Below are 26478 nucleotides of genomic sequence, written 5' to 3' on the forward strand. Positions count from 1 at the left end.
ATATGCAAATCAGTCCCCTGGTCAGACCTAGCATAAATCTCTACCACATTTTCGATGGCACAATCGAGCAACAAACATGATCCTCAACCTCAATTTACCTACAGAAAACTTTGTTCATCCGATGAACTACACAAACACCTTGTCCTAGAACTCCCTCTCATAGACATCTCTACTCCCAACTCAGCTCTCCACTCCTGGTCCAACATCACAGTATCGGCGGCAAACAAACTCTGTCCACTGGCAACAAAAAAACCGAAACACAACGCCTCCAAAAGACAACCCTGGTTTAACGAAGAACTTCAAAAACTCAAACACTCCCTCCAACAAAAAGAAAGTAAATGGCGTAAAGCACCATCACCGACCTCCCTCTCGGCTTAGAAACTCGCCCTCCACCTATACAAGAGCGCTACATTAAAAACAAAAAGGGATTTCTACGCTCACAAGATCCATCACCTCATCTTCGATTCAAAAGCCCTTTTTACTTACGTTTCGAATTTAACTCAAGTCAACCCACCGGACATTCCACTCAACCAAGTGCACGAAAAAGTAGAGGAGTTGGCCATCTTCTTCAGTAACAAAATATCCAACCTGCAATCACAGCTGAAGCCTAATACCTTAGCGCCATCCAGCGCATACCTCCATCCCTGCAAAGGCATTTCTATACAAGCCTTCGAACCTATCTCAACTTCAGAGACCCAATCAGTATTGAAGAGAATGAAACCCTCCTCTCACCCATTTGACCATATTCCTTCCAAACTACTGCTGCTAATACCAGATACCATCTCCAAAGCCCTGACTGACATTATCAATTGCTCTTTAGACCAAGGAATCTATCCAGATGACCTGAAAATTGCCTCCATCAAACCACTCTTAAAAAAAACCTAATTTAAATCCCAAAAATCCTTCCAACTTTTGCCCAATCTCCAACCTCCCTTTCATAGCTAAGGTAATGGAAAAACTAGTTAATGCCAGATTATCAGACTACCTCGAAGACCACAAAATATTATTCCCCACCCAATATGGCTTCCAAAAATCTTTAAGCACCGAATCACTTCTCATATCCCTAACAGATTACCTCATTATGGGCCTCGATAAAGGTCATGCCTACTTACTGATACTCCTCGACCTCTCGGCCGCCTTTGATACTGTTAATCACTCCCTCCTCAATCAACTAGCGAACATTGGAATAACAGGCTCTGCACTTGCCTGGTTCAAATCTTTCCTGGGGAACAGAGGATACAAGGTCAAAATACACAACAAAGAATCTCAGTTTTATCCTTCCATGCTAGGAGTTCCGCAGGGCTCCTCCCTTTCTCCCATGCTCTTTAACATTTACCTCCTGCCCCTATGTCAACTATTAACCAAACTGAACCTCAAATACTTTCTATACGCGGATGATGTCCAGATCGTCATCCCCATCAAAGAATCCCTCACAAAAACCATTAAACTCTGGGAAAACTGCCTTCTAAAAATTGACAACCTCCTCTCCAGTCTAAATCTAATCCTAAATTCTTCAAAAAGCGAACTCCTTCTAATTTCCCCAGAAAACAGTATCCTCTCCTCAAATCCACCAACCGGCTTTCAAACATCACAAGTAAGAGACCTAGGAGCTATCATTGATAATCAGCTAAATCTAAAAACATTTATTAATCAAACTACCAAGGACTGCTTTCATAAACTTCACGTCTTAAAAAGAATTAAACCACTTTTCCACTCCCACAACTACAGAACAGTCTTGCAAGCAATAATCTTCTCTAAGTTAGATTATTGCAACTCCATTCTATTAGGTCTCCCGTCTTCTCACACTAAACCCCTTCAGATGGTTTAGAACATGGCGGCCAGAATATTGACAAACACAAGAAGAAGAGACCACATCTCTCCTATTCTCAAATACTTGCACTGGTTGCCAGTTCACTATAGAATCTTATACAAGTCCATTACCACCATCTACAAAGCTATCCATCAACTCTCTCCGCTTAACCTTCAAATCCCATTTAAAAAACATACCTCCACCAGGCCGATCAGAGAGTACTACAGAGATTCACTACAGGTTCCCCCGTCAAAAAGCTCTCAACACATAACCCTCAGAGACAGGGCATTCTCCACGGCAGGACCTACTCTATGGAACTCCATCCCACAAGATCTGAAACAGGAACCTTGCCTTCCAATATTTAGGAAAAGACAAAACCTGGTTATTTATGAAAGCATTTCCAGACACCAACTGAACCTTAATTCACCTTTAATCAACTCTGATCACCCATCAGGGTAATTCAACAACTTTGCCAATTCCTTAATTCACCTTTAATCGACTCTGATCACCCATCAGGGTAATCAACAACTTTGCCAATTCCTTAATTCACCTTTAATCAACTCTGATCACCCATCAGGGTAATCAACAACTTTGCCAATTCCTTAAATTTACGATCTCCTTAAATTGGCAGGTTTTTTTTTTCCCTCTGTTAAATTAATATCGCCTCTTCACCGTTCCAAGTTGTATTATGTCCCTGTTTTATTGTAACTGCTATTTTTTCTTTTAGCACCTGTTAATGTTCTTATTATTACATTCCTTTGTCACACCTTGTTAATTGTAAAGAAAAACTGATATTTCACGCATATCCAGCATAGCTCTCTGCTTCAAGGCAGGGGAGAAGAAAAACTAATACTTCACACACATCCAGCATAGCTCTCTGCTTCAACAGCAGGGGAGAAGAATAAACTGATACTTCACGCATATCCAGCATAGCTCTCTGCTTCAACGGCAGGGGAGAAGAAAAACTAATACTTCACGCATATCCAGCATAGCTCTCTGCTTCAACGGCAGGGGAGAACAAAAACTAATACTTCACGCATATCCAGCATAGCTCTCTGCTTCAACGGCAGGGGAGAAGAAAAACTAATACTTCACGCATATCCAGCATAGCTCTCTGCTTCAACGGCAGGGGAGAAGAAAAACTAATACTTCACGCATATCCAGCATAGCTCTCTGCTTCAACGGCAGGGGAGAAGAAAAACTAATACTTCACGCATATCCAGCATAGCTCTCTGCTTCAACGGCAGGGGAGAACAAAAACTAATACTTCACGCATATCCAGCATAGCTCTCTGCTTCAACGGCAGGGGAGAAGAAAAACTAATACTTCACGCATATCCAGCATAGCTCTCTGCTTCAACGGCAGGGGAGAAGAAAAACTAATACTTCACGCATATCCAGCATAGCTCTCTGCTTCAACGGCAGGGGAGAACAAAAACTAATACTTCACGCATATCCAGCATAGCTCTCTGCTTCAACGGCAGGGGAGAACAAAAACTAATACTTCACGCATATCCAGCATAGCTCTCTGCTTCAACGGCAGGGGAGAAGAAAAACTAATACTTCACGCATAGCTCTCTGCTTCAACGGCAGGGGAGAAGAAAAACAACCAATAAGGGCTGAATAACATAGTCTGGGTAAAACAAATAAGCATGGGTGTAACTTGCTTATTGTGGCGGTTACTACCCCTAACTAATCAAGCTAGATATTTCACTTGGATACAGCTCCATCACTGCTCTCTACATTAATGGTGAGGGTGGAAGGGAAATAGAACCAAAGAGCTAAGAGAAACAGATAAGTATGAGAAAAATGTCTGAGGCTTGCTGGGCAGACTGGATGGGCCGTTTGGTCTTCTTCTGCCGTCATTTCTATGTTTCTATGTTTCTATGTAAACCGGCATGATGCGATTCCCATCGCAAATGCCAGTATAGAAAACCTCAAAAACTCAAAATAAATAAATAAATAAATACGAGCCAGGTTCTAGGCACCTCACAAGTCCAACATGGTAAATATGGTCGTCCCTTGGAGGTGATCAAACAATTCATTATTCAAAGGCAGAGGATACTTATCCTTATGGGTGATAGCATTCAAGCTGCGATTGTCTATGCAGGTCGTAATGACCCATCTTTCTTGGTGACAAAGAAGAAGCCTGCACCAGCAGGTGAGGTGGAGGGATGGATAAAACCTTTAGCCAAGTTTTCATGGATGTAGTCTGACATAGCACGGGTCTCTGGTACAGACAGAGGGTAGGTTCTGCCCCTAGGGGGTGTAGTACCCGGCAGGAGAAAATGGGGCAGCCGTACTCGCAATCAGGTGGAAGGATATCAGCCTTCTGTTTTGAAAACACATCCCCAAAGTCAGCATATGGCGCAGGAAGGCCTGAGACCGTAACTGCTAGCGGGTTCACTGAAGGCGGTAATACTCTCCTGAGGCAAGTGCGATGACAGGCAGGGCTCCATTCAACATAGGGTCTCCCAATCAAAGTGGGCTGAGTGGTGCTGATGCTATGGTAACCCTAACACCACTGGATGGATGGATTTATCCAGGATGAAGAATTCTACCTCCTCCTCATTCAAAGTTCCATTGAGGAGGTGGACAGGAACAATGACTTGGGAAATTATTCCTGTAGCGGGTCGCCATGGATGGAAGCAATGAGTAGTGGTTTCTCAGCGGGATGGGTAGAAATGCCTAGGAGTTGGATCAAATCCTTCACAAGACACTTCATGCCGGCTCCTGAATCGACCGAAGCCAAGGTGGGGAAGGAGCCGGAATTCCAGGTCAGATTAACTGGTAATGTTAACTGGGGGGGGGGGGGGGGGGGGGTGCCGGAGTAGTAGCACCCAAGTTCAGGACCCCTACAGAACTTAGGCCAGAGAGTTACCCGGACAGATGGGACAAGACAACAGGCAATGTCCTGCAGCTCTGTAATACAAGCACAGACCCAAATGCCTCCGCCTAAGGTGCTCCTTGGGGGTAAGGCATCCACGCCCCAACTGCTTGTATTCTTCCAACTTGGTAGATGAGGGACTCTGCTGGATGCTGGGCTCGCTGCAGGTGGAGGGTGAGAAGAGTCAGCAGTCGAGTGCCAGGGTACCCAAACCTCCCGGTGGTGCTCCTAGAGGTGGTGGTCTATGTGACCCGCAAGGTTGAAGAGGTCCTCGAGAGAGGAGGGTAGTTCGCAGGCTGCAAGTTCATCTTTGAGGTGACAGGCCATCTATGTAAATGGCTCGGAGCCAGTCCTCCTACCAGCCCAACTCTGTATTGAGAGTCCGGAATTCTATGGTGTTTTCATTGAGTGCTCAGTGACCTTGCCACAAATGTAGAAGATTTGAACTAGTATCCCAAAAAAGAGCTAATAATTTTCCATTCAATTAAATCACCAAAAAAACGAGGAAAAAAGAAAAAAGAAAAATATCATGAGGCTGTGCTCGAAAGGTGACGCTCAAAACAATTTAATTTTAAAAAATGTTTGAGGTAAGACTGACCGTATCAAGAACTGAATGTTTTCCTTTGAGTTGTGACTCTTAGCTGATTAATTACTGACGTTACTAACGTCAGTGTCGAGCAGGAAAGGATTAATTTTCTTGATACATTATAACTCTACGGGTGGAATGGTGAATAAGAACTGAATGTTTTCCTTTGAATGGCGATTCACAGCTGATCAATTAATGACGTCATTGACGGCCCCTTTTTTGGTTTTTTGATTGACTGCCGTTGCCTGGTTTTGATTGGTCTAATCCTTCCATTTAAGTGCTTCACCGCATGTCAATGTGGTTGCTGTTTCCTGCAAATCCGGAAGTAAGCTGAGACGGTGTACGTCCACAATGAAGGTTTGGCAGTGCTCATGGAATTAAGATAAGTAACTTTAAATAAGTGGAATATACTTTTTTAAATAGCATCAAATGTATTCATGTTTTATTATAGGATACTTCTGGGCAATTATGAGAGGAGACACCGCCGAAAATTTGGCAGATGCAAGAGAATTAAACCGCTTTTGAATTTTAGCGGATATCTCCCCGAGAAACAATCATTGGTGGGAGACATTACAAGCTAATTCTAAATACTACTATCTGGGCAAGAAGGATGTTAGTATGCTCCCGGTAAAATAAGTACTGACGGGAGATATGTAAAGATAATACGCGCTCCTGATGAAGCAGTAGCGAAACATCAGCCGGGTGTCGAGGGTGTTTATTTTCTTGTCCTTATACAGGAAATAATTTCTCTGGACTGGGTTTAAAAGAAATAATTTGCTCTGGATTTATATATTTTATTGAAAACATTTTGAAAACATTGCAAATATTTTGAAAAATTCGAAAAAATAATTTAAAAAAATCATAAAAAAAGCACAGCAAAAAATAGTGTGTTCAAGGTTGACTGTAAATGACGAGAAGTCCGGACAACCCCTGCTAAATGACTCAAGGGGTTTGTCGCCAGGCTTGCCGATACGGTCAGTCTTACCTCAAACATTTTTTAAAATTAAATTGTTTTGAGCGTCACCTTTCGAGCACAGCCTCATGATATTTTTCTTTTTTCCTCGTTTTTTTGAAGATTTGAACTAGCCATAGCCTGCCTCCCTGGATCATCAAAGGTCAGACGAAAGGAAGTCACAAAGCGTGATAGTTCTTGGAGAAGAGAGTCCGCACACTCCCACAAGGGAGATGCCCATGCTACTGCCTTGCCCTCTAGATGTGAAAGAATAAAGATTACCTTCGTGAGGTCATCCTGGAAGACAGAGGGTTGCAGAGCATACTGCATGTAGCATTGATTGATGAAGTATCTGCAGAGCTTTGGGTCCCCATTGAAACAGGGTGGAGCAGGCAGGGCAAGCAGAACTCTGGCTGGAGTTGCCAGTGCCTGAGAACTGAGTGGTGCGGTTGTAGAAGCTGCAGAACCAGCATGAGAGTCCAAATGGGCATTGGCATTCAATGGAGGTAGCCAACACCTCGAAGAACAGCTGCTGTTCCTGGATCTTCAGGGCCAGACCTGGAATGGCCTGGAGAGTGGATGGCTCTGCTGAGTCCATGGCCTTGGCAATCTGTTGCAGAGGTGGACCTTTGGCCCAAGGTGGAGTTGATGCTACCTAACGGGAAACCCCCACAGGTCCCCATCATTGGGAGGCGGAGCAGAATGGGAATCGGAGGCCAACTGGAGCTTTTCCAATACCAGCCCTCGTTCCCCACAGGTTGAGACTTTGGGTACCAGGGCCGGCTGGTCTTAGGCAGGCCTCCGCGTGGTTGATCCCGAGGAAGATGTTCGAGGCAGGGAGCCAAGAAGCAATGGAGACACAGGGTCCGAAGGAGCTGAGTTCAAGACAGGGCCTGGAACCAGAAGCCCAGACAGGCTGAGGCAGGCTACAGAACAGGAACAGATTAAGTCCAAGCTTATAAGTAGGCAAGAGCTTAAGAAAGGCCAAGTCCAAGTAGTCAGCTGGAGTCAGAGTCAGGTTCAAGCTGAAGTCAGGGCAGGTAGCTGGAGACAAAGCCAGGTGCGAACAAGGATCAGAGCCAGATAATCCGTCCAAAAGGTAATCAGGAATGTGGAGGTCAGGAATCGGTACTGAACTCGGGAACTGGAAACAGGAACTCAGGACTGGAATGAAGAAGCACATGAGCAGGAACAAGAACAAAGGAATAGCAAGTAAGCACACGACAGAAGCATGGAGACCTGTTGCTAAGGCAAAGACCAAATGGCAGGGCCTGCCTTAAATAGCAGGGCCTGGTGAAGTCATCATCTGGGACTGCGGGAAGGTTTTCCGCCATGGCCCCTTTAAAGTCAGGGAAGGTGCGCACGCATGCGCCTAAGGCAAAATGACGAACTTCGTGGTGGCGTGTTTCCCCTCCATGCATGTGGGGAGGCCCGACTGGGACCGGAGGAGGCCGTGGAGCAGCCGGAGGAACCTGGGGAGATGGTGGGAGCACTAGCGTGTAGGTGGCTGCCTAAGAGGAAGGGCCAGGGCCGGGACATGGGCGTCGGGGATGAGCAGGGCTGGTCGCGGGCCTGCCGCAGCTGGGACACGCAACACATCCTCCTCCACCAAGAATAAATAAGTGGACCAGAGTGAAGAAGAGTGCAGCCAAAGGCCTATCCGTAGGGTAAAACCAATGTGGAATAGTCTCTCTCTCCATACAATGCTGCCAGCACGCTAGCAGCGGGAGGTCTCCACACAGCCTGCAGGGCTCCCGGAACTTTCCAGACTGAGGCTAGTCCTGGGCCGCACTCTCTGGATGCAGTATTTGCTGCTCGGTGTGGCTCCCCCATGTTCTGCATCAGTTATTGCCCTTCTCTCAGGGACAACTAACTCAACCTGGGCATCTGCTGCCCACACATTTGTCCATCTACAAAGCCTTGAAACCAAGCTGCCATCTCCTTCATGGATCTTGGCAGAGACTGCTTGGCAGTCCTGTTTTTCAAACATTTCCCCCTTTTCTCACAGGGAAGCTCTCCAGCAGCACAGAGGGTTTTCAGGGGCCACGCCCTGTTCAAACACAATTTTGTCTCTTCTTTTTTTTCTTTCAGAAAGGTAAAAGGCAAAACAAAAACCTTGCTTGTCAAGCACTAATTCACATTAAATGTTATTTTCCCAGGTGGAACTACCTTCCTTAATCTGTTATAAGTTTAAAATTTCAAGCAGCCAGGCCCCCTGGGAAATTCTCTTTTCTCTGTGTGTGTATTTTTCAGTGTGTGCCTCTGACATGTGTCTGCTTCTGTCAGCTCGGGGATGGGGGAGATTCTCTTTTCTCTGTGTGTATATTTTTCAGTGTGTCCCTCTGCTTCTGTCAGCTCGGGGGTCGGGGAGACTCTCTTTTCTCTGTGTGTGTATTTTTCAGTGTGTGCCCCTCTCACATGTGTCTGCTTCTGTCAGCTCGGGGATGGGGGAGATTCTCTTTTCTCTGTGTGTATATTTTTCAGTGTGTCCCTCTGCTTCTGTCAGCTCGGGGGTCGGGGAGACTCTCTTTTCTCTGTGTGTGTATTTTTCAGTGTGTGCCCCTCTCACATGTGTCTGCTTCTGTCAGCTCGGGGATGGGGGAGATTCTCTTTTCTCTGTGTGTATATTTTTCAGTGTGTCCCTCTGCTTCTGTCAGCTCGGGGGTCGGGGAGACTCTCTTTTCTCTGTGTGTGTATTTTTCAGTGTGTGCCCCTCTCACATGTGTCTGCTTCTGTCAGCTCGGGGATGGGGGAGATTCTCTTTTCTCTGTGTGTATATTTTTCAGTGTGTCCCTCTGCTTCTGTCAGCTCGGGGGTCGGGGAGACTCTCTTTTCTCTGTGTGTATATTTTTCAGTGTGTGCCCCTCTCACATGTGTCTGCTTCTGTCAGCTCGGGGATGGGGGAGATTCTCTTTTCTCTGTGTGCATTTTTTTTCAGTGTGTGCCCCTCTGACATGTGTCTGCTTCTGTCAGCTCGGGGGTCAGGGAGACTCTCTTTTCTCTGTGTGTATATTTTTCAGTGTGTGCCTCTCTCACATGTGTCTGCTTCTGTCAGCTCGGGGGTGGGGGAGATTCTTTTTTCTCTGTGTGTATATTTTTCAGTGTGTGCCTCTGCTTCTGTCAGCTCGGGGGTGGGGGAGATTCTTTTTTCTCTGTGTGTATATTTTTCAGTGTGTGCCTCTGCTTCTGTCAGCTCGGGGGTGGGGGAGATTCTTTTTTCTCTGTGTGTATATTTTTCAGTGTGTGCCCCTCTCACATGTGTCTGCTTCTGTCAGCTCGGGGGTGGGGGAGATTCTCTTTTCTCTGTGGGGCGGATTTTCAGAGCCCTGCTCGCCTAAATCCGCCCAAAACCGGGCGGATTTAGGCGAGCAGGGCCCTGCGCGCCGGGAAGCCTATTTTACATAGGCCTACCGGCGCGCGCAGAGCCCCGGGACTCACGTAAGTCCCGGGGTTCTCCGAGGGGGGCATGTCGGGGGCGGGCCCGGTCGTCGCGGCGTTTCGGGGGCGTGTCGGCAGCGTTTTGGGGGCGGGTACGGGGGCGTGGCTACGGCCCGGGGCGGTCCAGGGGCGTGGCCACGCCCTCCGTACCTGCCCCCAGGTTGCGGCCCGGCGCGCAGGAGGCCCGCTGGCGCGCGGGGATTTACGCCTCCCTCTGGGAGGCGTAAATCCCCCGACAAAGGTAAGGGGGGGTTTAGACAGGGCCGGGCGGGTGGGTTAGATAGAGGAAGGGAGGGGAAGGTGAGGGGAGGGCAAAGGAAAGTTCCCTCCGAGGCCGCTCCGATTTCGGAGCGGCCTTGGAGGGAACGGGGGTAGGCTGCGAGGCTCGGCGCGCGCCGGCTATACAAAATCCATAGCCTTGCGCGCGCCGATCCAGGTTTTTAGCAGATACGCGCGGCTCCGCGCGTATCTGCTAAAATCCAGCCTACTTTTGTTTGCGCCTGGAGCGCCTGGAGCGCAAACAAAAGTAGGCTATTCGCGCTCCTTTTAAAATCCGCCCCTGTGTGTATATTTTTCAGTGTGCCCCTCTAACATGTGCCTGCTTCTGTCAGCTCGGGGATGGGGGAAATTCTCTTTTCTCTGTGTGTATATTTTTCAGTGTGTGCCTCTGACATGTGCCTGCTTCTGTCAGCTCGGGGATGGGGGAAATTCTCTTTTCTATGTGTGTGTATTTTTCAGTGTATGCCCCTCTGACATGTGCCTGCTTCTGTCAGCTCGGGGATGGGGGAGATTCTCTTTTCTCTGTGTGTATATTTTTCAGTGTGCCCCTCTGACATGTGCCTGCTTCTGTCAGCTCGGGGATGGGGGAGACTCTCTTTTCTCTGTGTGTATATTTTTCAGTGTGTGCCCCTCTGACATGTGCCTGCTTCTGTCAGCTCGGGGGTGGGGGAGATTCTCTTTTCTCTGTGTGTGTATTTTTCAGTATGTGCCCCTCTGACATGTGTCTGCTTCTGTCAGCTCGGGGATGGGGGAAACTCTCTTTTCTCTGTGTGTATATTTTTCAGTGTGTGCCTCTGACATGTGTCTGCTTCTGTCAGCTCGGGGATGGGGGAGATTCTCTTTTCTCTGTGTGTATATTTTTCAGTGTGCCCCTCTGACATGTGCCTGCTTCTGTCAGCTCGGGGATGGGGGAGACTCTCTTTTCTCTGTGTGTATATTTTTCAGTGTGTGCCTCTGACATGTGCCTGCTTCTGTCAGCTCGGGGATGAGGGAGATTCTCTTTTCTCTGTGTGTATATTTTTCAGTGTGCCCCTCTGACATGTGCCTGCTTCTGTCAGCTCGGGGATGGGGGAGATTCTCTTTTCTCTGTGTGTATATTTTTCAGTGTGCCCCTCTGACATGTGCCTGCTTCTGTCAGCTCGGGGATGGGGGAGACTCTCTTTTCTCTGTGTGTATATTTTTCAGTGTGTGCCTCTGACATGTGCCTGCTTCTGTCAGCTCGGGGATGAGGGAGATTCTCTTTTCTCTGTGTGTATATTTTTCAGTGTGCCCCTCTGACATGTGCCTGCTTCTGTCAGCTCGGGGATGGGGGAGATTCTCTTTTCTCTGTGTGTATATTTTCAGTGTGCCCCTCTGACATGTGCCTGCTTCTGTCAGCTCGGGGATGGGGGAGACTCTCTTTTCTCTGTGTGTATATTTTTCAGTGTGTGCCTCTGACATGTTTCTGCTTCTGTCAGCTCGGGGATGAGGGAGATTCTCTTTTCTCTGTGTGTATATTTTTCAGTGTGCCTCTGACATGTGCCTGCTTCTGTCAGCTCGGGGATGAGGGAGATTCTCTTTTCTCTGTGTGTATATTTTTCAGTGTGTGCCTCTGACATGTGCCTGCTTCTGTCAGCTCGGGGATGGGGGAGACTCTCTTTTCTCTGTGTGTATATTTTTCAGTGTGCCCCTCTGACATGTGCCTGCTTCTGTCAGCTCGGGGATGGGGGAAACTCTCTTTTCTCTGGGGTAGATTTTAAGAGGCGCGCGAACAGCCTACTTTTGCTTGCGCATCAGACTCAAGCAAAAGTACGCTGGATTTTAGTAGATACGCGCGGAGCCGCGCGTATCCACTAAAATCCTGGATCAGCGCGCGCAAGGCTATCGATTTTGTATAGCCTGCGCGCGCCGAGCCGCGCTGCCTCCCCCCGTTCCCTCCGAGGCCGCTCCGAAATCGGAGCGGCCTCGGAGGGAACTTTCCTTTGCCCTCCCCTCACCTTACCCTCCCTTCCCCTACCTAACCCACCCACCCGGCCCTGTCTACACCCCCCCCTTACCTTTGTCGGGGGATTTACGCCTCCCGGAGGGAGACGTAAATCCCCGCGCGCCAGCGGGCCTGCTGCGCGCCGGGCCGCGACCTGGGGGCAGGTACGGAGGGCGCGGCCACGCCCCCGGGCCGTAGCCACGCCCCGTACCCGTCCCCAAAACGCGGCCGACACGCCCCCGAAACGCCGCGTCGACCGGGCCCGCCCCCCGACACGCCCCCCTCCGAAAACCCCGGGACGTACGCGAGTCCCGGGGTCTGCGCGCGCCGGTAGGCCTATGTAAAATAGGCTTACCGGCGCGCAGGGCCCTGCTCGCCTAAATCCGCCCGGTTTTGGGCGGATTTAGGCGAGCAGGGCGCTGAAAATCCGCCCCTCTGTGTGTATATTTTTCAGTGTGTGCCTCTGACATGTGTCTGCTTCTGTCAGCTCGGGGATGTGGGAGATTCTCTTTTCTCTGTGTGCATTTTTTTTCAGTGTGTCCCTCTGGTTCTGTCAACTCGGGGATGGGGGAGACTCTCTTTTCTCTGTGTGTATATATTTTTCAGTGTGCCCCTCTGGTTCTGTCAACTCGGGAATGGGGGAGACTCTCTTTTCTCTGTGTGTATATATTTTTCAGTGTGCCCCTCTGCTTCTGTCAGCTCGGGGATGGGGGAGACTCTCTTTTCTCTGTGTGTATATATTTTTCAGTGTGCCCCTCTGCTTCTGTCAGCTCGGGAATGGGGGAGACTCTCTTTTCTCTGTGTGTATATATTTTTCAGTGTGCCCCTCTGGTTCTGTCAGCTCGGGGATGGGGGAGACTCTCTTTTCTCTGTGTGTATATATTTTTCAGTGTGCCCCTCTGCTTCTGTCAGCTCGGGAATGGGGGAGACTCTCTTTTCTCTGTGTGTATATATTTTTCAGTGTGCCCCTCTGGTTCTGTCAGCTCGGGGATGGGGGAGACTCTCTTTTCTCTGTGTGTATATATTTTTCAGTGTGCCCCTCTGCTTCTGTCAGCTCAGGGATGGGGGAGACTCTCTTTTCTCTGTGTGTATATATTTTTCAGTGTGCCCCTCTGGTTCTGTCAGCTCGGGGATGGGGGAGACTCTCTTTTCTCTGTGTGTATATATTTTTCAGTGTGCCCCTCTGCTTCTGTCAGCTCGGGAATGGGGGAGACTCTCTTTTCTCTGTGTGTATATATTTTTCAGTGTGCCCCTCTGGTTCTGTCAGCTCGGGGATGGGGGAGACTCTCTTTTCTCTGTGTGTATATATTTTTCAGTGTGCCCCTCTGCTTCTGTCAGCTCGGGGATGGGGGAGACTCTCTTTTCTCTGTGTGTATATATTTTTCAGTGTGCCCCTCTGGTTCTGTCAGCTCGGGGATGGGGGAGACTCTCTTTTCTCTGTGTGTATATATTTTTCAGTGTGCCCCTCTGCTTCTGTCAGCTCGGGGATGGGGGAGATTCTCTTTTCTCTGTGTGTATATATTTTTCAGTGTGCCCCTCTGCTTTTGTCAGCTCGGGAATGGGGGAGACTCTCTTTTCTCTGTGTGTATATATTTTTCAGTGTGCCCCTCTGGTTCTGTCAGCTCGGGGATGGGGGAGACTCTCTTTTCTCTGTGTGTATATATTTTTCAGTGTGCCCCTCTGCTTCTGTCAGCTCGGGGATGGGGGAGATTCTCTTTTCTCTGTGTGTATATATTTTTCAGTGTGCCCCTCTGCTTCTGTCAGCTCGGGGATGGGGGAGATTCTCTTTTCTCTGTGTGTATATATTTTTCAGTGTGCCCCTCTGCTTCTGTCAGCTCAGGGATGGGGGAGATTCTCTTTTCTCTGTGTGTATATATTTTTCAGTGTGCCCCTCTGCTTCTGTCAGCTCGGGGATGGGGGAGACTCTCTTTTCTCTGTGTGTATATATTTTTCAGTGTGCCCCTCTGCTTCTGTCAGCTCGTGGATGGGGGAGACTCTCTTTTCTCTGTGTGTATATATTTTTCAGTGTGCCCCTCTGCTTCTGTCAGCTCGGGGATGGGGGAGACTCTCTTTTCTCTGTGTGTATATATTTTTCAGTGTGCCCCTCTGCTTCTGTCAGCTCGGGGATGGGGGAGACTCTCTTTTCTCTGTGTGTATATATTTTTCAGTGTGCCCCTCTGCTTCTGTCAGCTCAGGGATGGGGGAGATTCTCTTTTCTCTGTGTGTATATATTTTTCAGTGTGCCCCTCTGGTTCTGTCAGCTCGGGGATGGGGGAGATTGTCTTTTCTCTGTGTGTATATATTTTTAAGTGTGCCCCTCTGCTTCTGTCAGCTCGGGGATGGGGGAGATTCTCTTTTCTCTGTGTGCATTTTTTTTCAGTGTGCCCCTCTGCTTCTGTCAGCTCGGGGATGGGGGAGATTCTCTTTTCTCTGTGTGCATTTTTTTTCAGTGTGCCCCTCTGGTTCTGTCAGCTCGGGGATGGGGGAGACTCTCTTTTCTCTGTGTGTATATATTTTTCAGTGTGCCCCTCTGGTTCTGTCAGCTCGGGGATGGGGGAGACTCTCTTTTCTCTGTGTGTATATATTTTTCAGTGTGCCCCTCTGGTTCTGTCAGCTCGGGAATGGGGGAGACTCTCTTTTCTCTGTGTGTATTTTTTTTCAGTGTGCCCCTCTGCTTCTGTCAGCTCGGGGATGGGGGAGATTCTCTTTTCTCTGTGTGCATTTTTTTTCAGTGTGCCCCTCTGCTTCTGTCAGCTCGTGGATGGGGGAGACTCTCTTTTCTCTGTGTGTATATTTTTCAGTGTGTGCCTCTGACCTGTGCCTGCTTCTGTCAGCTCGGGGATGTGGGAGATTCTCTTTTCTCTGTGTGCATTTTTTTTCAGTGTGCCCCTCTGCTTCTGTCAGCTCAGGGATGGGGGAGATTCTCTTCTGTTTCCTCTTTTTGTCTGTTACCCAGTCTCTGCTCTGTATAATCATTTTCAAGCAGTGAGGAGAAAAAAATGATCTCTGTCTTTTCTCTCTTTTGGTAGAGTTTCTGCCTGTTCAGCCACTTTCTCTACAATCTCTTTTTGGATGCTTGGGCTTCTGCCTGTGCAGTTGCTTAATGCAGAAGGTCTGTGGCACAGCATGAATCATCTATGGATTTCTCAGGAGGACAGTTACAACACAAACGTTGAACTGCTTATAATATCAGACAATACACCAACAGGGAAATTATATTCGCAGCAGCTGCCTTCTTCCTCCTTCCCAGGGCTTCCGTTTGCTTCCTCTGAGCCTTAAGCTATTTTCCTGCTCAGGGGAGCTGCCCTGCACACAGAATGCCTGGGACTGGTATGAGGGTTTCTCTGGGACACTCTCTCACACATGTCCTGGTGTGACATTCACCCAGTCAATACAGGGGGTAATTGAAATCACCCATTCTTACTGTGCTGCTGATTTTGCATTTTGTTGTCTGTAAGTTCATTCTGGCCAGGTGGATGGTAATACACCCTCACTGCTATTTTATTCCCCTTTTCCCCTGAAATTTCTATCCATAAAGATTCAGCATTGCATTTTGCTTCCTGCAGAACTTTTATCCTGTTTGACTCAGTGCTCTCTTTAACATATTGTTCAAGCCCTCCACCAGTTTGATGCATCCTATCATTTTGACATAATTTGTATCCTGGTATTAGTGTCCCATTGGTTATCCTCCTTCCACCAGGTCTCTGAGATGCCAATTATATCTTCCTCGTCATTCAGTGCTATACACCCTAACTCGCCCATCTTATTTTTCAGACTCCTAGAATTTGTATACAGACATTTCAATGTATGTTTTTTGTTTGTATTAACAACCTGCTCCTCAGTTGATGGGTAATGTGGAATCTTTCTGCACTTTACATAAAGGCACCTGGTCCACTTTGGCATTTAGTGCAACTGTTGTACTGGGATGTCCTATTTTTCCTGTTCTCTTAATATCCTTCAAAGATACATCATTATGAACCATAGGCTTCTGAGCAATTATCGGCTTTCCCCCATCATCTAGTTTAAAAGCTGAGCTATCTTCTTTTTAAAGGTTAGCGCCAGCAGTCTGGTTCCACTCTGTTTAAGGCAGAGCCCATCCTTTCAGAAAAGTCCCCCCTTTCCCAAATTGAAACCCGGTTCCTAACAAACCTAAAACCCTCTTCCTTGAGACTCCGGAGCTCTGCCTGCCTCTGGTGACCTGCGTGTGGAACAGGGAGCATTTCAGAGAATGCTACCCTGGAGGTTCTGGATTTAATCTTTCTACCTAAGAGCCTACATTTGGCTTCCAGAACCTCCCTCCCACATTTTCCTATGTCGTTGGTGCCCACATGTACCACGACAGCCGGCTCCTCCCCAGCACTGTCTAAAATCCTATCTAGGTGACGCGTGAGGTCCACCACCTTTGCACCAGGCAGGCATGTTACCAGGCGATCCTCACATTCACCAGCCATATAAGTTGTTATATTTTAAAACATGCACATGTAATTGAAATTGCCAGTTTACCAATTACTCCAGCAGTTCACTCAGTCCTTTACCAGATCATCAAGTCTTTCCTGTTCTTCAGTCTGAACACCACCCAGTTCACACAGACCTCCCAGTCAGCCAACAATACTACACAATAAACACATTTAATATCACTTATGCAAGATAATTGGCAAGTGTAATATTATGCAAGTAAATTACCAAATGTATGCACATAAGTCTCCTTTAAAATAGCAGCCTATCCCCTAGATTCATCAAAAAGTGTTAATAACAAAAGGGGTGTGTTCATGGAAATTTTAGAATTACTGCACCACATGGTAACTTACGGCTTTGCATTGTGTAGTAAAGTTAGTGCACCCTGCAATAAAGCCTATTTTTCACAGGGTACTCTAGAGCTAAGGTGAGATATAAATAGGTGCACACACTGAGGCCCTCCCTAGAGTCTCTCTCTCTCCATCTCCAAAAATGAATTGGGGTACATTGCACAGCACCAGGATAAAAGTTGTAGCTATTTCTGGCATTAAAACCTTATATGAAACAATCGCCACAGCAGCATTCATTTGAGATAATTTAAAAGCTGAAACATTGCTGTTATCGCTCAGAATATATGTCTGTTTGCCGTAGCATTTGCTGATATGGTTTAAGATGGTTCACCATTTTACTTAAAGTAATAGGGTTGTTTCTGGTGACAGAATGGTGCATTGTAATATCATACGGTGCAGTGAATTTTATTTTTGGTTTTATTGTGATGTTGCATTTATTGTTGTGTAACCCCTGAATAGTGTCCCTTCACAAGACACCAAAGATAACAGCTTAATGAGGGCCTCAACTGGCAAAGTCCTGTCCTGATATTAATACAAGCTTCACTGTCAGGGGAGGGGGAAGAGCTTATCTTCAAGGTGCTGAGGCTGTTCAATAAATTACAGATTACTGTCTCTTGTATTCAGCACTAATAATCATGCTGGAAGCTTATTTGGTTTACTAATTAATTATGGAAATTGATAAAATCATTCAATTCTGAACACTAAGAACATAGAATTGCCATACTGGTCCATCAAGCCCAGTGTCCTATTTCCAACAGTGGCCAATGCAGGTCACAAGTACCTGGCAGGATCCAAAATGGTAGAAAGATTCCAAGCTGCTTATCCCAGGAATAAGCAGTGGATTTCTGCAACTCTACTTTAATAATGGTTAATGGAGTTTTCCTCCAGGAACTTGTCCAAACCTTTTTTAAACACAGCTACACTAATAGCTTTCACCATATTCTCTTGCAATAAATTCCAGAGTTTAATTATGCATTGAGTAAAAAAATATTTTCTCTTATTAGTTTTAAATGTTTTATCTAGTAACTTCATTGTAGCCCCTGGTCTGTATTTTTCAAAAGAGTGAACAATTGATTAACAGTTACTTGTTCCATGTCACTCATTATTTTATAGATCTCTATCATATAACCTTTTTAGCCTTTCCTCATAGGGGAATTGTTCCATCCTTCTTATCATCTTGGTAACCCTTCTCTGTACCTTTTCTAATTCTGCTATATCTATCTTGAGATGTGGTGACCAGAACTGCACACAATACTCAAGATGAGGTTGCACCATGGAGCGATACAGAGGCATTATGATATTCTCTGTTATATTCTCTATTCCTTTCTTAATAATCCCTAATAATATATTTGTTTTCTTGGCTGCAGCTGCACATTGAGCAGAAGATTTCAACATATTTTTAATGATAAAACCTAGATCCTTTTCCTAAGTGGTGACTCCTAATGAGGAACCTTGCATTCTGGAGCCCTAATTTATATTACTCTAACCTGAGTTCATTACTTTGCACTTGTCTACACTAAAAATCATTTGCCATTTGCACGCCCAGTCTCCAGTTTTGCAATACCCTCTAGCAATTTTTCACAATCCTCTTTTTAACAATTTTGAATAATTTTGTGTCATCCAGAAATTTGATCACCTACTTTTTATTCCCATTTCCAGGTCATTTATAAATACATTAGGGATGTGCAGAAGGAAAACATTTGTTTCAATTCGGTTTTCATTTCGCCGGGACCGAAATTCGTTGTATTCATTTCATAGGGGGGAAAACCAATTTGTTGATTAGTTTTATTTGTTTTCCGATTTCCCATTAAAGTCAATAGGGGAAGTATTTGCAGCCTATTCTTGGCTGCAGAATTGGAGTTTTCTTATCAATTCTGATGAAACTTATGGGGAGCAATCATCAGAACGAGAAAAGAGCTCCAAGGTACTTAGACTGTGGCAAAGTGGCACCAAAGTGGCATGAATGAATAGCCTAAGGCACTTTAAAGGAACAAAGGGGTACCAGGAGTGGCAAGAGCACTTTAACAGAGGTGCAAAGCAGCAGCAAGCGTGTCAAAAACACACCACAGCTTCAAAAGAGAGCACCAATAACAGATGCATGAACTCTCGAAGGCAGCACGACAGGCAAAGTGGCAAGACAAGTGGCATCAACATCCTTCAGCACAATAAAGGGGGAACACAGCAAGCAGATAGACTAGCACCAACACACTGAGGAACCATGAGAGTGGCAAGAACACCACAAGGAGTTGAGTGAGTCATCTGGTGTATGGCAGCAAGGCAGAGTGGCAGAAAGCTGATAAGGGCAAGACAGGCTGGCAGAACGGAGGTAGTCACTAGAGATGTGAATCATGTGCCAGATCGTCTTAACGATCAGATTCGGCTGGGGGGGGGGGGGGGGGAAATCTTTAAAGATGGCGCCGGCCATCCAGTGCTCCTACCATGTGACAGGGACCGGCCAATGGCACGGATACCCTGTCACATGGTAAGGGCAAAAGGGCATCGGCGCCATTTTTTCTTTAACAGCTGATGCCTGGGAATGGGAAATCTGTCCCCGAGGCCCCCCTGGATCTCTCCTCTCCCCGAGGCCCCCCTGGATCTCTCCCCGAGGCCCCCTGGACCACCAGGTAATTTTAAAAGGTTTTGGGGGGGTCAGGAGGGTGGGGTCGATTGAAAGGGTCGGGTGGGTTTTTTTTTTTTAGCAGCGCAGGCCTCCCTAAAAACAAAGGGTCGGAAGGGTGGGGGAGGCTAAGGGGGGTCGATTTAAAGGGTCGGGTGGGTTTTTTTTTTTATCGGGCCATCAGCGCCATTTTAATTAGTGGCAGCCAAAATGGCGCCGATGGCCCGAGAGCGGGAGATCGCACCGGGACACCCCCCCCCCCCCACTGGACCACCAGGTAATTTAACATTTTGGGGGGGTTCGGGTAAGGAATTGGTTTTAAAGGGTCGGGGTGGGTTTAGGGGTTGTTTTGGTGTGCCGGTTTTCCCGCCCTCCCCCAAATAATTCCCGTGCCCTATTTAACGATACAATACAAATGCCCCTGACGATAAATCGGGGGCATTTGTATTGTATCGTGCACTCTAACGATTTAGGACGATTTTAAAATTATCTGACGATAATTTTAATCGTTCAAAAACGATTCGCATCCCTAGTAGTCACGTCCCTGTGGTTTTGATAGGGGCAAGACAGGCTGGCCCCGGGGAGAAATCATTTTCCTTTGCGCAGGAAAGGGCTCCCTAGAATGGGTTCACCTCTAGAGTGGGGTGTTTCCGTTGGCATCTAGTGAGCTCTCGCTGGTCTTTTAAAATCTGGTGGAGTTAGCAGATTTACAAACGAGAATTTTCAAGGCCGAGCCGGAGGAGGGTGCTATGGGAACAGTGGTTCAACATGCGTCAACAGGTGCTAAGAGATAGGCCGGCTACCCTGCGGAGAGTTTCCTTTCCTTTGAGCAGGAAAGGGCTCCTGGAATGGGTTTGCCCCTAGAGTGAATAATGGTACAAATTGTTAGGATTTAAGCATTTGCAAACAGATGACTTCCTGAGCAAGACAGAGGAAGTTCTCTGCTCTGTCCTGAAATTAAAAGAAAATTGTTTGTTTTAATAAAGGATCCTTGCTGTGAAGGATTAGTATTTTGAATTGCCAGAGACTGACGTTTCCCTTTGCAACGTGGGTTCAGCCGTTAGGACCAAAAGAAGCTCTGACATCATCTCCTGCCCAAATCTACAATATCAACCTATGTTGACTCTGTAGTTTACACAGTGCCTCTGTAAACTATAGGAAGACAGAGGATGAACTATTTATTTATTTATTTATTTTTATATGCCGACATTCGTCGGAACATCTTGCCGGTTTACATTGTAACAAAAATAACAAGAGAGTGAAATACAATAAACAGGGATGGGGAAAGGGGAGCAGCAATGAAAGAGGACAGCAGTAGGAAGGATAGGGAAAGAGAGAAATTTGATAGGAACATTTGAAGAAAATAAATTAACAATAGACACTATGTATAGGTGGGCTGGGAGGTAGCGAACGGTGATGGCAGTGACAGGGAGAATGGGGGGGGGGGGGGGGGGGAAGAATGGTAGGGTAGGATTAAAGGAGGGTGAGGGGAAACCTCCCTCCCCTCACCCCTCCCTTCTACCCTTAATCCTAAATTATTTTTATCAACAAGTCATTTATGTACATATGTTATATTCTATAACCTATTGTTCCATGTATTTCTGTTATAATATGTTATAAATGTTATATTTGTTACCATGTTATAATGTAAAATAGGGCTGATATCGCCCTATTCTCTTAGTTATCTGGAAACCGATGTGATATCTCGATTGAATGTCGGTATATAAAAGAAATAAATAATAATTATAATAATAAATAATAACAGAATTTAGGCGTCATTGCTAGAGTCCAACTACCACCAGTTTTCTATAGTACTAGAAACATTACTGTTGGCACCTAAGAAAGATTTCGGGAACATGACCCATATTATGAAGGTCAGGAAAACTATTGAGCATATGAAATATGCAAGCTCCAAACATCTGAAGTCAGCTTTTTATGTTCTTACATTCCAAATGTGGACGGACAGGCACAGCATTAGAGGTCAGGCCCTTGTAGGGAAGTAAAACCTGGCCGTACATGCAGGTACTGCATTCGAGGATAGAGGTCAAGCCCTCGTAGGGACGTAAATCCTGGACAGACAGGAACAGCAGTTGAGGTCAAGCCCTCATAGGGACTTAAGGCCTGGATGGACAGGAACAGCATAGAGGTCAAGCCCTCATAGGGACAAGGCCTGGACGGACAGGAACAGCATTAGAGGTCAAGCCCTCATACGGACTTGCCTGGATGGACAGGCACAGCATTAGAGGTCAAATCCTCATAGGGACTTAAGGCCTGGATGGACAGGCACAGCATTAGAGGTCAAGCCCTCATAGGGACTTAAGGCCTGGATGGACAGGCACAGCATTAGAGGTCAAGGTGCCTGTCTCTCTCCTGTCTTATCACTGTGAGATGGTCTGGTATAGGGGCACACATATAGTATCTGATCCATAGACATTATATTATACAGGTACCTGGCTCTGTGCACTCCTGTCACTGTGACACAGGGTCTGGTACAGGAGGACACACAGTATCTGATCTATAAACATTACATTATACAGGTACCTGGCTCTGTGCTCTCCTGTCATTGTGACACAGGGTCTGCTACAGGGGCACACATACAGTATCTGATCTATAAACATTACATTATACAGGTACCTGGCTCTGTGCTCTCCTGTCATTGTGACACAGGGTCTGGTACAGGGACACACACAGTATCTGATCCATAGACATTACAGTATACAGGTACCTGGCTCCTTGCACTCTTGTCATTGTGACACAGGATCTGCTACAGGGGCACACATACAGTATCTGATCCATAGACATTACATTATACAGATACCTGGCCCTGTGGTCTCCTGTCACTGTGACACAGGGTCTGGTACAGGGGCACACACAGTATCTGATCTATAAACATTACATTATACAGATACCTGGCTCTGTGCTCTCCTGTCACTGTGACACAGGGTCTGGTACAGGGACACACACAGTATCTGATCTATAAACATTACATTATACAGATACCTGGCTCTGTGCTCTCCTGTCACTGTGACACAGGGTCTGGTACAGGGACACACAGTATCTGATCTATAAACATTACATTATACAGGTACCTGGCTCTGTGCTCTCCTGTCACTGTGACACAGGGTCTGGTACAGGGACACACACAGCATCTGATCTATAAACATTACATTATAAAGGTACCTGGCTCTGTGCTCTCCTGTCACTGTGACACAGGGTCTGGTACAGGGACACACACAGCATCTGATCTATAAACATTACATTATACAGGTACCTGGCTCTGTGCTCTCCTGTCACTATGACACAGGGTCTGGTACAGGGACACACGGTATCTGATCTATAAACATTACATTATACAGGTACCTGGCTCTGTGCTCTCCTGTCACTGTGACACAGGGTCTGGTACAGGGACACACACAGTATCTGATCTATAAACATTACATTATACAGGTACCTGGCTCTCTGCTCTCCTGTCACTGTGACACAGGGTCTGGTACAGGGACACACAGTATCTGATCTATAAACATTACATTATACAGGTACCTGGCTCTATGCTCTCCTGTCACTGTGACACAGTGTCTGGTACAGGGACACACACAGTATCTGATCTATAAACATTACATTATACAGGTACCTGGCTCTGTGCTCTCCTGTCACTGTGACACAGGGTCTGGTACAGGGACACACACAGTATCTGATCTATAAACATTACATTATACAGGTACCTGGCTCTGTGCTCTCCTGTCACTGTGACACAGGGTCTGGTACAGGGGGGGCACACAGTATCTGATCTATAAACATTACATTATACAGTTCCCTGGCTCTGTGCTCTCCTGTCACTGTGACACAGGGTCTGGTACAGGGACATACACAGTATCTGATCTATAAACATTACATTATACAGGTACCTGGCTCTGTGCTCTCCTGTCACTGTGACACAGGGTCTGGTACAGGGACACACAGTATATGATCTATAAACATTACATTATACAGGTACCTGGCTCTGTGCTCTCCTGTCACTGTGACACAGGGTCTGGTACAGGGACACACAGTATCTGATCTATAAACATTACATTATACAGGTACCTGCTCTGTGCTCTCCTGTCACTGTGACACAGGGTCTGGTACAGGGGGACACACAGTATCTGATCTATAAACATTACATTATACAGGTACCTGGCTCTGTGCTCTCCTGTCACTGTGACACAGGGTCTGGTACAGGGACACACAGTATCTGATCTATAAACATTACATTATACAGGTACCTGCTCTGTGCTCTCCTGTCACTGTGACACAGGGTCTGGTACAGGGGGACACACAGTATCTGATCTATAAACATTACATTATACAGGTACCTGGCTCTGAGCTCTCCTGTCACTGTGACACAGAGTCTGGTACAGGGACACACACAGTATCTGATCTATAAACATTACATTATACAGGTACCTGGCTCTGTGCTCTCCTGTCACTGTGACACAGGGTCTGGTACAGGGACACACAGTATCTGATCTATAAACATTACATTATACAGGTACCTGGCTCTGTGCTCTCCTGTCACTGTGACACAGAGTCTGGTACAGGGGCACACACAGTATCTGATCTATAAACATTACATTATACAGGTACCTGGCTCTGTGCTCTCCTGTCACTGTGACACAGGGTCTGGTACAGGGACACACAGTATCTGATCTATAAACATTACATTATACAGGTACCTGGCTCTGTGCTCTCCTGTCACTGTGACACAGGGTCTGGTACAGGGACACACACAGTATCTGATCTATAAACATTACATTATACAGGTACCTGGCTCTGTGCTCTCCTGTCACTGTGACACAGGGTCTGGTACAGGGGGACACACAGTATCTGATCTATAAACATTACATTATACAGGTACCTGGCTCTGAGCTCTCCTGTCACTGTGACACAGGGTCTGGTACAGGGGGACACACAGTATCTGATCTATAAACATTACATTGTACAGGTACCTGGCTCTGTGCTCTCCTGTCACTGTGACACAGGGTCTGGTACAGGGACACACACAGTATCTGATCTATAAACATTACATTATACAGGTACCTGGCTCTGTGCTCTCCTGTCACTGTGACACAGGGTCTGGTACAGGGACACACAGTATCTGATCTATAAACATTACATTATACAGGTAGCTGGCTCTGTGCTCTCCTGTCACTGTGACACAGGGTCTGGTACAGGGACACACAGTATCTGATCTATAAACATTACATTATACAGGTAGGTAGAGGTACCTGGCTCTGTACACCTGTTTGTGTCCATCAGGTTGCAGCACTTCTGTTTCCCATCACAATTATAGTCTCCTTTGCATTTTATTGTCGGTCCAGTGTTTTCATTTTCACAACTTGTTGGTATTGGGCAAGATCCTGGCTTAACTGTAAAAATAATTTCAGAGTTTTAAAAATCTTTTCTGATCTTTGAATTTCTTTAATTTATTTCAAAGTTGTTGTATCCTGCTAATGTAGAGAAATCACTTTACTAAGCAGGGAACATTAGTACATAAGTGTTGGATTATGGACAATATGTTAAGAAAAGGCAAATGTGTGGTGCATTAAAATTCAGCAGGGTTGCCCTTAGTGAAAAGGTCTTTGATCATTTCTGAAAGATAAACACATGTCAGCATATAAAATGTCTTTTATTCAAAGATCCTGTCCCCCAGAAGTAAACTGCTGGAAACAGTCCCCAAAGCGAATTTAACACTGATATTTGATATTTACCTATCCTGAAATGTGTTTATCCTTCTGAAATGATTGAAGACCCTTTAATAATCTGCAACCTCGCTGAATGCTAACAGAGCACACATTTATCTTTTGTTTCTATTTTCTGTGTAATCTGAGCACTGATCCATTTGTCTTTGTGGTAATACAATATGTTAAACACTTTAAAATAAAAATAACAGATCAACTTTCCTTAAAATAATAAAGTTAACCAAAAGCTTGCTTAAACTAGTAATTTTTGAAAGAATCATTGAAATTTTGTATTCAAAATCACTGAGGTTGTTTAATTATGTGGCTTATATTCAAACCCAGTTCGTTGGATAACGTGATGGTTAAAAAAATCTCCACTGTCTTCCTGTCTATAATGTTAGTGAAGTCGAGTGGAGATAATTAAATACTACTCTCCTCCCCTCTCTTCACACAATGATAAAATAACAGATCCTAAATTCACTGAATGACCCTCGTAATAGGTGTCATTGTTCTGTGTTTCCAGTTATTGCTCAGACCCAAAAACAGCAAGGAAGACGGTCTGTCAAAGCCGTGAGGAAAAGGAAAACAAGATAGATCCAGAATTGCTTAAAAACCTTTTATTGTGTGTTGATAAAGATGCTATAAAAATGCCCAGCTTCGTCCTCTTACATAGGGCTGCTTCAGGGGATCTTGCAGGAATTAAATCGGCCCCCGATACTGCTTAGTAATGGCGCTCACACACGTATGAACGCATGACATCAGCACTCTTATATCCCCGATATTGCCAGGAGGCTGCTGGAAAGGCTTATATTGATACTTAAACGAATATTCATGAGGGAGCATCTTTGTTGTCCAGTGCATAATAGGCGCAGATAGGGCAGCTCCAGCCTCTGGGCTTCCTCCACGCTCGCACCCTTCGTGGCGGCCACAACTCAGCACCGCTGGGGTCTCAGAGCACGGCTTTGCTGCTGCAGCCATGGCAGGTCTGCATCTACGGCTAGCGCGGCGCCCCCTCGGGTGACAGGAGCAGCAGCTACAATGATCCCAAATAGACCGCTTTCCCACCACATAAAACAACTTTTTACATGTAGTCAAGTGTTGGGTTTTTTGGGGTTTTTTTCATGCAGCAAGTTCTTCATCGCGCCGTCACCATTCCTTGTTGGCTCCTTGTTAGCGACAGCATGATGAAAAACTCGCTGCATGAAAAAATTTAAAAAAAACACTTGACTAAATTGTCTGCCATTGTAAATAATCATCAGTCATCTATGCTTTCTATCAATGAGATCTTTTTAAATGCCAGCAATAATTATGTTTTATATTTTTTCGTTGCAATTAAAACACATAGTCCATTACTAGCTGCAGACTCAAATGTTCATTTCATGTAATTTCTGTTGCGGAGGTGGACACTTGGCCTGAGGGTCACCC

The 26478-nt window shown here is 46.1% G+C and overlaps 1 protein-coding gene across 1 annotated transcript in view; it reads right to left on the minus strand.

Annotated features, from left to right (window-relative positions):
* The window catches only part of LOC115079772 (WAP four-disulfide core domain protein 3-like), a 127343-nt gene that overhangs the window by 53368 nt on the left and 47497 nt on the right, over positions 1-26478 (minus strand). The window contains exon 4 of the mRNA XM_029583621.1: positions 24601-24741. Within this exon, the coding sequence (XP_029439481.1) occupies positions 24601-24741 (141 nt within the window). The remainder of the gene's footprint in view (positions 1-24600; positions 24742-26478) is intronic.

Source organism: Rhinatrema bivittatum, chromosome 1 (genome assembly GCF_901001135.1).
Source record: "Rhinatrema bivittatum chromosome 1, aRhiBiv1.1, whole genome shotgun sequence".
Classification (NCBI taxonomy): Eukaryota; Metazoa; Chordata; class Amphibia; order Gymnophiona; family Rhinatrematidae; genus Rhinatrema; species Rhinatrema bivittatum.